Source organism: Chiloscyllium plagiosum, unplaced genomic scaffold (genome assembly GCF_037043375.1).
Source record: "Chiloscyllium plagiosum isolate Xiang-an unplaced genomic scaffold, Cpla_swu_hap1 HiC_scaffold_50, whole genome shotgun sequence".
Classification (NCBI taxonomy): Eukaryota; Metazoa; Chordata; class Chondrichthyes; order Orectolobiformes; family Hemiscylliidae; genus Chiloscyllium; species Chiloscyllium plagiosum.
The window spans coordinates 54,644,362-54,656,376 of NW_028270188.1; the positions used below are offsets into that span (position 1 = coordinate 54,644,362).

The 12,015-nt window shown below is 48.5% G+C and overlaps 1 protein-coding gene across 1 annotated transcript; it reads right to left on the minus strand.

Annotated features, from left to right (window-relative positions):
- Nucleotides 1-1,536: 1,536 nt before the first annotated feature.
- mcl1b (MCL1 apoptosis regulator, BCL2 family member b) lies at nucleotides 1,537-9,831 on the minus strand. The gene is made up of 3 exons (XM_087985128.1): nucleotides 9,297-9,831; nucleotides 4,416-4,663; nucleotides 1,537-3,506 (listed from the first exon to the last, which is right to left on the minus strand). Exons 1-3 carry the CDS (start codon nucleotides 9,757-9,759, stop codon nucleotides 3,390-3,392), a joined length of 828 nt encoding a protein of 275 aa, XP_087841254.1. The 5' UTR covers nucleotides 9,760-9,831; the 3' UTR covers nucleotides 1,537-3,389.
- Nucleotides 9,832-12,015: the final 2,184 nt, after the last annotated feature.

The following is a 12,015-nucleotide window of genomic DNA, read 5'->3' on the forward strand; positions in this document are numbered from 1 at the left end:
AGCCACAGCAATGCCCCATGAACAAGTTTGCAGTCAGAGGTGATCCTGGGACCCTGGTGCTGTGAGGCAGCAGTGCTTACCACCAGGCATTGTAGAGTAAACATTGGTTGTGGGAACACCAGAATTGTTATTGATGACAATGCCCCATTGTCACTTTCAGCCTTCATTCTGGAGGCTTGGTACTCAAGTGGTAAAGGGGGAAGGCTGGTTCAAACCAGGTACTGAAGGGACAAGCTTCAGAAATGTACCCCCCCCCCCCCCCCCCCAGTCTGGAGGGTGAGAGAATTTGGGATTGATGATACATAGCAGCAAACTTTTAAACTTCAGATTAGCATTTGACCATCCCAGCCACATTGTAGGTCGAGAGAGTCACCTGCCAGCCAGACCAGGTAAGAATGCGTTTTGTTCACTAAAGCATATTTGTGAATCAGTGGATTCATAGCCATCATGCTTCAAATCCTTCTCTGGCACACCAGGATTCAAATCCAGGTCCAAGACATTACCTGGTTCTTTGGCTTTAGTCATAATGCTACTAGATTGGCTTTTGTATGACAAAGGGAGACACTGTTAAGAGGACTGCAAGTGAACACCAACTGCAGGAGTAATGATTTAGGGTCAGCTTATCGTTTTCTATAGACCATGGGACAGCACGACTGACAAAACAGCTAAGTTAGGAGAGAGGTGGATTTCCTCAACAGGCAATTTAGGAAGCCCCCCCCCAGGGCAATTTAGAAGCAGCTGCTCTATATGCCAGCATAAAGGACTTTTAACTCATGTTATCACCCACAGGTACATGCAAGGTAAGTGTCACCAGTAAGAGATAATGTCAGCAGCTTGTCAAAAGTCAGAAACCTCAACTGTTTCTCAGAACTGTAGCTGAAAATATAGTTCCAGGAAACACCACCCTGCCTACCCATGATACCACCAAGTGAGGAGATCCTGTATTCTTAGAAGTGTGCTTTTCTTAGCTCTTAAGTGAGAACTGCATCACCATACCATAAAAGGTATGGTTGTTTTGGCCTGATTGAAATTCCTCAAATGCCCTGCAAACCATAATCTGCTTGTGACCACAACTGAAATGTTCAGTTTCACAAGGGACTGGCACAACAGCAGGCTATTTGGCCCCTCTGCCACACCCCTTTCTCACTTAAGTACATCCCTTCACAGAACCTGTTTTGACCAGTCCATTTGTCAACTCAGTAGCAGTCATGTCTAAGTGCCATAATGTTGAGGCCCAGATTAATGCCCTGGGGACTGGAGTTCAAACACTACAGTCAGTGGAATTTAAAAATCAGAATCTAAGACTGAGACCCTGCCAACAGGGCCTTGAAATTACAAGCTGAAAGAATAGTGGGTGAAGAATCAGAACAAGTTGCTGGAAGTGCTTAGGCCACGCAACAAAGAAAGTCACTTTCAGGTTCAGTGACCCTCTGAATGCTGCCTGATAAGTGTTTCTTGTAGATGAGTCAAACTACCTGTGTGGTGCTGACAAGTGTGGCTCTGGAGTGAAAAGCAAAGTGCAAACAAACAACAAAGTTCTTTCAAAAATACTTTAATTTATTATAAAGCTGCCATTTCTTGAGTGAATCTGTTAACTGGCAGTGGCTATTGACTGCAAGTGGTTCCACAGTGCTAAGTGATATTAATGCAACCTTCACTTAAAACATGTAAACTTAGGGGAAGCAACAGGGAACAGAGCAAATAAAACCAATCAGGGCCACCACTGGAATTTGTGCTTTAAAATAAAATGTTCACAAGAGGAAGAGACTGGATTGTGTGAACGAGAACAAACATTTTACCGCTGGATTTTCTCCCTCCCCCACCCCAACCTGCAGATTATTATAAATCAGCAGGAATGGATCAAGTCTAAAATGGTCAAAGTTGCTGAGTTTCTCATTTAAATAAAATCTATCCAGAATGGAGGGGAAGGGACTGCCTTGCCAGTAAACAAAATCTGACACCCAAGTTTGTATATACACAAAATAATACAAATGCAGTGCACCAGGACCCACTGTGCTATTGAAAGCCAGCACCTTATATAAGGAGCTGTGACCCCCTTCTCAGTCTCAAATTTTCCCATCCCACCCTCTTCAACCCTCCAGTAACACCACTATCAACCACAGGATAAAGTCTGCATTGCCAACACCTGTGCTGGAAACCACCCTCAATTCTGAATAGGGGCCAGGGAACTCCGCACAGATGAAACTTAGTCAAGAGTTACTGTGAAAATACTTAAAGGGCATAAAGTGGCTTTGGAAAGATTTAAAAAATTCAATTAACCTTAAAATAAACCCTGTTAAGAAAGAGGGGGAGAAAAAGATCACTTCACTGTCAGTTGGAAAGCACATTACCACCTTCTTTCAAACCATGTTTAAAACAGACAACAGACAGCACAATTGCAGGATCAGTATCCACTCGAGGTGAGTAAATGTCAGATGCACCAACTTCACTCCCTGGCCACACAAAGGGTGAAGGATTGAGGGCTGCAGGAGGTCACAATCGGCCACATCAGAACAGACCCAATCCAACAGTACACCCTCAACTCAGATGGTGAGTCCATCCAGTCTGTCTACAACTGGACCAACTCCATGGCACTGGTGAGGGAGCCCTGGCGAGCCAGATGTCAGGAACTCTTCTGCATGATTCATTTCAGACCCTGTATAAAATCAGCATACATTGGCCTACTCAGGAACAATTCTATTACACAAGTACTTATTCAAAGCTGAACAATCCAGCTGGAGGAGCTGCACTGTAAACTACCAGAACCAACTTTACATTCTCCTGCCCCCACACCCCCCTGACTATCACTGTAGCTGCACTTACACCCAGTCTCACCACAACCCTCCTTTCAATCCCAAGTTTCCATACACAGCCCTTTCAAAACTTGGCAATTTAGAGAGAGGAGAATAAGGGTCTGAGGCAATGCTGAAGTGAAGGTTGTTCTGTGTCCAGCACAGGTTCAAGTGCTAAGCAGAGTCAATGCATCAGATCAGTGATTTCAGAATCCCCGAACACTGCTTTGTTGATTAAAGCTTCCAGGAGTCCTTGAAACAGCATGGAAAAGCACATTGTCGTCTCAAGACTCCATGCACGAAGTATGACAGGATTCTATCACTTCCCACTTGAGGGGATTATATGCTGTCACTCAATGATCCTCCAGTCCTGGTGTTCAGTGAAGGGCCTGCTCTCTGCAGTCCTGCTCCCCCCTCAGTTTACCACCCCAGTCACCTCAAGCTGCTCCCAAATGGAAACTGGTCAGCGGGACTTGGCCCCAATGTTCTTGACCAGGATGGGAGAGAGAGTAAGGGGGGAGCAGGGGGAACAAAGCACAACTGGGCCCAGAGCAGTGTCCCTGTTTCAGTCAAATCAGAGGAGAGGAGGGTCAGGATTCACCTCAAGAGATGCATGATGCTTGCTCCAGCAATGCCAAAACCAGCAATCCACATTAATGCTTTCTTCGCTGAATCCTCCACATTGTTCTCATGGAAAAATTTAGTGAAGCCATCCTGGGTGAACAAATGAGCATGGGAGGAAAAAAAAATTAGATTAGATTAGTCACACTTCTTCCACTTGTGAGCTGCTTCTACCACCAATTGCCTGCAGCCCTGCTACCTAGATAGCAGGTGTAAGAGAGACTCACCTATACAACTGAAAACTGAGGCAATGCAGCTACAATCACCTGAAGTGGTGTAAACATGAGAATCCCCTACAGGCCAGTAATGCTTTCCATTGGAAAGCCCACAGGAGACAACCTGTCTCAAACCATACAAGTAGATTGAAAAGAATCTTTAAGCAGACATCACTGCATTTTGGTTTTTAAAATCTAGTTTATAGGGTAGAGACCTGTCAGTTGAAACCAGATTCTGACCCTTCAATGAGTAGACTCATTGAGCAACACTTCCTGATCCTCACTGAGAGGCCACCCCCAGCTGATTCATCAGCTAGGCTTGCACAATCACTTCACTGAAACCAACAGCAAAGCCTCATTCTGTGTTCAAAGTTTAATATACTAGTGACGTGGCACCTCAGGCTTGTACATGGAAGAATTCAACTTGAGCAAGTTGGTCGTGTAGGGGCCAGGGTGTCAATGCATAGCTCAAACTAAATCAGCTATGGCCACATGTGCCAGCATTCTGCTTGGGACATTTACCTGACATGCCCTTGGAATTGAGAGAGGGGGAAACTTGACCTGGGTCTATGAGTATCAGATCTCAAGCTTCCTGTTCAGCCTGTACAGAACATTCAAATCACAACAGCGCATGAATGAAAGGTGATTCATCCTTCCCACTTAGAATTCTTCCAGCTGAGTTTAGCTTTCTTGATTTATGCAAACTAAAGGATGTGCAGACTTGCGTTCAGCCCCAAGTGGAAGTTGGGGGGGGGGGGGGGGAGGAGAAGGATGGAATTTTGCTTACCCAGCCATCATGAGTCTCTAGCCACCCCCTCTTGTGTTGTGTCAGGTATTTAGAGATTTGCACAGCCACTTCATCAATGCAGTCCTCTCGGCGAATCTTCTTCAGGTGATCACCCATCACTGCCCCGAAGGCGATGAAGCTCACCACCCGGCCCCAGTTCACCTCACCATCATTGAACATTTCAGTGGCAACCCTTGGGATAGTGTCCAGGTCCCTCTTTTCAGAGATGTTCAAACGATTTATCATTCCTGTGATGAGGAGAGGGGTACTGTCAATAATGCAGCAAGCCAAGTATCACATGACTAAAGAGGAAGTAAGGACTGCAGATACTGAAGATCAGAGCTGAAAATTGTTGCTGGAAAAGTGCAGATCAGTTAGCATCCAAGGAGCAGGAGAATCGACATTTCAGGCACAAGGGAAGAAGGGCTTATGCCCAAAACAGCAATTCTCCTGCTCCTTGGATGTTAACTGATGTGCTGTGCTTTTCCAACTCCACATTTCAGATCACATAGCTAAAGTCCCCAAGGACACCCTATGGCTTGAGATAGTATGCTACAGGCATGTAAAAATATACATTTATTCAGTCAACATATCTTTGTTTACACATCCTGTCAGTTCCCTACCCTCACCCCTGTAAGCCACAGCTTTTACAAATCTGTTCTGGGGGAAATTACCTGTAGAAACTGGTCAACAAGCTTATGAAGCCACTTTCAAAAGGGAAAAAGGAATACATAGACTTTGAAGTAATATATATGACAGAGGGATCAGAGTTTAAGACAGAAGGTTAGGCCAAACCCAACTGCCTCAGCTGCAGTCTTTTGCAGAATTCCAGACCATGATGTTCAGGTTAAGAGATTTATGGGGGGTTTGATTGAGAATAAGACCTTTGAGCCTGCTTCACTATCTGATAGTGGTGGATTTGGTTTTGTTTCCCACTGATCCCAATCATGGGAAAGTTTAACTCATTCTCCACTGCTGCCAGGAAACAGCCCCATAGACTGAGAAACAAGCCACTTCTGCACTATTTCTGAAAGAGCCACCACCAGCAAATTGCCACTCCCAGCCCCCAACATTAAAAACAGGAATGACTACTCTCATGGTGACCTCAAATACCTAAAATCTAGCATCAAGACTGCTTCTCCTCCCAAGAAGAAAGTGTGCCCAAACAAAATTCTCATTGCTTGCAAATTTGGGTGAGCAGCTGCTGAGGGAAAGTGTGAAAACAGTCTTGTCTTGAAGGAAAGAGATTAGACAATCAAAGTGGGATTCCCACTAAAATTTAATAAACCAGCTGCTAGCAAAGTGCAGGATACCAGGCTGAGGTCTTTAAGAGGAGCCAGGGTGGAAGACTTAACAGGACCTGGAAACTGAGTTGAGGGAAACTGCTCCTGACAGCTTGCTCCCAGGAGAGAGAACCTCCCACAGGAGTTATACTCCAATCAACAAAACAGCAGAGGTTTTAAAACAACATGCTGTATTTTCCTTGAGGAAAAGTATTTTTGTCATAGACAGGGGAGGTTATTCAACCAGGAGATGAACCATTGAGCACAAGAAACCCCAAATGTAGAGGACACCAGGAGTGTTATTCCAATACCTTACAGAAAAGACATTCCAGACACTGCTCAATTATATTGAGAACACACCCAGAACAAATCCCCAGTCTGCAAGATCAATTTAACCAGGCTTGCTAAACTGGTCCTGACTGTACAGAGGCATCCGACACTAACAGGGAACTGGTTTGTCTAGAAGAAAGTATTTACAACCAACACTAAGCAGGGAATTAATCCCGTCAAGCAGAACAGAAACAGAAAGACATGCTAAGTATTATTAATTCACTTCCTTCCAGCTTTGGAGGGGGGCAGGGAAGGAAAAGGAGAGGAGAAAAAGGCAGCAGAGTTGAGTAAAATCAACCACTTGCTAAATTATTAATGCACCCTGCCCCCATTGCCTATTCCAGTGGGGGGGGGGGGGGGGGGGGGGGGGGAGGAGAAAGAGTGAGAGTCCACAAGTCTCCTAGGCTCAAGTACAATAGTTTTGCAAGAACCTCATGAAAAAGGCTAGTGGCCTAAATGTATTTCTTCCTTTTCTCCTGCTCCCTCAGGCTAACTCCAGTCAGGCATTGCTGGAAATAACAAGTTCAGCTCAGTCTCCGGAGCACCACACCCTTGCTGCTGACACCACAAGTATCCAAAGATAGGATATCAGACATCACACCCACAGAATTATCAACTCAGCTCTAAGTAATTCCAGTCATTGTTTACCACCTCCATGACGAAAAGAAATCAGGGACCCATGCTCCAGTATGCAGCTATTTCAAGCTGAAGGAACCTCTGGTAAATCTGTCTTTTGTGGAGAAGCCTCACCCATAGGGGGCTAGGAGGGCAATCCCAGGCAGGCAGCATGCCAACTGTACACAGTAAGAAAGCAGAAATGCAAAGACCAAGATCATGAAGTGACAGATTGAGAGCTCAGCTGCAGACCTCAAGGGGGACTCTACCTTAACTGTCACAGCTGCTTTGCATCTTGGCTCACTATAGTGCTGTGAAGACAAAGGTCATGAAACTGAGCTGTTATTGTGTTGCAACCAGTGGACTGCAATGGATGAACTACAACAGAATCTAGGCAGTTTGCCCAAGCCCCACAGGAGACCTCCAGATTGGTCTTAAAACCAGGATCCAAGTTGTCCCTTTAAAACCAACACCTACATTAAATAGCACCCATCAGCTCTAATCTTGCAGCATGCAATGTTAACAAACAGCTTCCCAACAATATAAAGACAAAGTTTAACATGATTCCCTTTCAAAGCCTATCAACAAGAGACTAAACCCAAAACACTAACCTCACTTTCATGAATCTATACACTTGTTCAGAGTCAAGTTTGATCTGAAAGATATTTATGCTGCAGAGGGGAATGGGTGGACCTGCTCTTAATTGGCAGGCAAGTACAAAGCAGGGGAGGTGCAAACAGAAAATGGTGGAAAGAATGTCAGCTGACATGTGAAAGGGATCTGACATCTGTGATCCTGCCCTCCCACTGAGGGGGTTGTTACCCTGGCAGCTTCTGATCTGGAAGACTCCAGGTTCCCTATTGGGAACTCAAAATCCCACTGGAGGACAGGGGCATCATCTGCACCACTGCTGAACCAAAAAGCAACTTTCCATTGTAAAAAAAACATGGAAAATGTTGACAATATCCAGGCTGCTTACTGGGGATTGCTGTACCTATGCACAAGAGTATATATAGTGTGGGCAGTAACAAAATTAAATGTACAATACAGCGCACTGAAATATACTGCTCTAGCTGGAGCTCGTAAAAACAGATCTTCCAATACACAGTTGTCAAGCTATGACAATTCCTATCAATAATCCAATTAAATTCTGTAACTTTCCTCAAAGTCCCCTGTTCAACCAATTGGAAATTAAGACAGAGCTAAACTTAAATTCAAATGAATTCTCAACAAGCACACTTCTGAGAAACCCAAATTTGAAGTTAAATTCAACGGAGAGCAAAACAGTGACAATTCAAATAAACTGCAGAGACAAGAGAGAGAAAGACACTTCGAGCCTAATTCACAAGCCAACTACCAGCCTTTATAAGCAAAGAGACCAAAAACAGCAAGACATTGCACTAATCACACTGCAGATATGGAAACCATTTGAAACAAACAATAAAGTGTAGGCCAGTGGTGGGTGGGGGTAGGCCCAGCTGATATTCAAAACTGCCAATGCACAATCATATCAAGAGCAAAACAGACTGATGCTGGGAGGGCCCCCCCAGTTCCTTTGTCGCAACTCTGCTTTCCCTTCACTACCCCCCCCCCCATCTAACAATGTTCTTTTGTTCTCCCTTCCAAAGTGAACTTCTGACTTTATGCTCCATTTGCCCACTTCCTTAAGTCACAGAAGTAGATCCTTTGGTCAAACTCATCCTTGCCAAACAAGTTGCCCCAAGCTAAACTAGTCCACTTGCCAGCATTTGGCCCATATTCCTCAATTTCGCCCTATTCAAAAATGCCTTTAAGTGTTGTCACATCAAGATCAGGGAGGAAGGGGAGAAAGACAAAAAAAGGGGGTGAAAGGGAAACAAAGCAACACCAGGAGGAAGAAAGAAACCCGATGGTAGAGATGACAACATGGCAGGACATAAGGTAACTTTCTGGGGTAGAGAATGGCACAGCATTAGGACCATCTCCCCCCTCCTCTAGCTTCTCTCCACACTTCAGGCTCTGTCTTTACTCCTGATGAAGGGCTTTTGCCTGAAACATTGATTTTACTGCTCCTCGGATGCTGCCTGAATTGCTGTGCCCTCCCAGCACCACTAATCCAGAATCTGGTTTCCAGCATCTGCAGTCATGGTTTTCACCATCTCCCACCAAGCCAAACATCACTGCAGTGACCAGACAGCCAAAGTCTAGCACAGGTACAACACAGAAACCCTTCACAACGGTGACAAACCCCCCCACCCCCTCACCAGGTACAACAAAAAGCCCCAACTGCCCTTCCAAAAACACCCAACTGATGACAACATAAACCACAAATTCCCCAAAACACCCAGCACAAGGTCAGAACACATGCCCAAATGCACCCACGCATGCCCCGTCGCACCCCCCTCCAGGAGGGCCGGCACCCACGCATGCCCTGTCACCCCACTCAGGAGGGCCGGCGCCCACGCATGCCCCGTTGCCCCCCCTCACCCAGAGAAGGGCCGGCGCCCACGCATGCCCCGTTGCCCCCCCTCACCCAGAGAAGGGCCGGCGCCCACGCATGCCCCGTTGCCCCCCCCTCACCCACGCATGCCCCGTCGCCCCCCCCCCGCCCCAGGTCGGTAACCCCCCCCCGGAGCGGAGCGCGTTAAACGCACACAAAAAAAACCACACACACCCCTGAAAGCGGTGCCGTGTTTCTCGATCAGCCGGTCTCCGATCCTCTGCAGCGTCTCGGCCGCCTGGCGGTCGTCCTCGGCGTCGGCCCCTCCGCCTTCTCGGAAGCAGCCGAACCAGCCGGGGCCGCCCGACGAGGGAGAGGCGGCGGCGTCGGCGCCGGCGGCCGCCGTGGTCGCGGTCGGCTGCTGAGGCTTGACGTGCCCGCGGATGAAGCCCCGCACCAGCCCGTAAGTCCTGCTGTAAAAAGGGTCGTCGGGATACAGGAGGCGGCGGTCCGGCTCGTCCTCGACCGGGCTGGCCCCGCCGTCGGGGGTGTGAGGTAAGGAGCCCTCCTCGGCGCCGGGCAGCAGGCGCGGGGGGTTGCAGGCGGCCCGGGAGGCCGGCGAGCAGTAAAGGTTAGCGTGGAGCTGCAGCAAGGCGCTGCTGGAGCTCCGGTTCAAGGCCAGCATCGTCTGTTCCATCGTCGACGTCTGTCCGACTCGATCCAAAATGGCGCCGGCAGCGAGAGGAAAAAAAAATAGACGGACGAAAATAAAACCGTTGCCGCGGGAGGCGCGCGGCCAGCTCTCTTTATGTGCAGCCCGCGGACCACGCCCCCCGCGGGGCGGTCCAATCGGCGGCCGCGGACGCGCGTCAATCACACCGCCTCTGCCGGTCTTGTCCAATCATCCCTCGTAACGAGCCGGTCAATCAACCTACGAACCTGCCTCCCGCTCCACCAATCGGGTGGTTAACGCCCAACGTCCCGCCCCGACGTCTTGTCTTATCCAGTCACACGCCTTGCCTGCTTTGTCGTCACAGTCTACCCACACCCCCCCCAACGGTCGGGTCCAATCATGTCCTAGAAACGCCGGTCAATCGCGGTGTGGTCCAGCCCCCCCCCTCCCCCCACGAACTCCTCCACGCGACCGTTTCCAGCCCACCTCCCGCCCCTGTATTGTTCTGCCCAATCGCTCGCCTCGTGTACCCGTCGATCACGGCCTGTCCAATCATCCCGCTGGAGGATCGGTCAATCAAGTTGTGATCCCGCCCCCTCCCGGCGAGGCGGCGCAGACCTCTAAGCCAGCCTATTTCCGCTCGGCTCTCCAATCACAGACCTTGGACGCCCGTCGATCAACGCCTCTCCTCCAATCAGCACGCCGGGAGCCATGTCAATCCGCATATGATGACGCCCTCCCCGCCTAATCAGCTGGACTCTGCCCACCTCCTTCTCTCTGCCCTCCTGACAATTTTTTGAAAAATGCACATCAAATTTCTGACATATTTTCTTGTAGTTCAACATTTGCAGTCCTGGGACCAGTCACTTGAGTCTGCACTGTCCTCCCTCCAAGGCTGGAATCTCTATTATTTTTACAATAGTGGGACATGGGCATCACTGGCAGTGCCAGCATTAATGCCCGTCCCTAGTTGCCCCCTCGAGAAGGTGGTGGTGAGCTGCCTTTTCAAGCCTCAGCACCCGTTGGGGGGTGGTGTTCCAGGATTTTGAACCTGCAGGAATGTATTTCAAAGTTGGGATGGTTTTGGGCATCTCGGAGGGGAACTTGCGGGGGCTGGTGTTTCCCATGTATCCGCTGCCCTTGCCCTTCAATGGGGCCACGGGTTTGGAAGGTGCTGTCTCAGGAGCCTCGCTGCACTGTGTCTTGTAAACCGTGCACACTGCTGCGACTGAGTGTCAGTGGTGGAAGGGATGGGGCTTGTGGATGTGGTGCCAATCAAGCAAGTTCTAGAGTCCCTGTATTTCATAGAATTTCCTAGAAGCCCTACAGTGTGGAAACAGGCCATTCAGTCCAACAAGTCCACATCTGAAGTGTATCCACACCCATTCTCCTACCCTATTATACTCTACGTTTACCCCTAACCATCATATCCCTGAACACCATGGGCAATGTAGCATGGTCAATTTGCCTGACCTGCATAACTTTGGATTGTGGGAGGAAACTGGAGCATGCAAAGGAAATCCACGCAAACATGGGGAAAATGCGCAAACGCCACACAGACAGTTGCCCAAGGCTGGAATCGAACCCAGGAATCTGACGCTGTGAGGCAATAGTATGAACCACTGAGCCACCATGCTGCCCCAATGGTGTGGAAACAGGCCATTTGGCCCAACATGTTTGCACCCACTCACCGAAGAGCATCCCCAGACTCTTCCCCGCCCCCCACCCTATTCTGTAACCCTGCATTCCTATGGCTAATCCATCCAATCTGTACATCCCTGGATAGTACAGGGCAATTTAGCATGGCCAATCTATCCTAATCTGCACATCCCTGGATAGTACAGGACAATTTAGCATGGCCAACCCACCCTTACCTGCACATCTTTGGACAATGGGAGGAAACCGAAGCACTCAGAGGAAATCCACGCAGACACGGGGGGAGAATGTGCAAACTTTACACAGACTGAGGGTGGAACTGGACCCTTGCGTGGTCTAACTTTCTCTTTGCTGAACAGAATTTTATCTATCTCAGATAGATTTAAGATTACCAACTGGACCAGCATCCACGACCACATGTGGAAGAAAGTTCCTAATATTGGCCACCCTTTTACAGTCATGGAGATGTACAACACGGAAACAGACCCTTCGGTCCAACCTGTCCATGCCGACCAGATATCCCAACCCAATCTAGTCCCACCTGCCAGCACCCGGCCCATATCCCTCCAAACCCTTCCTATTCATATACCCATCCAGATGCCTTTTAAATGTTGCCATTGTACC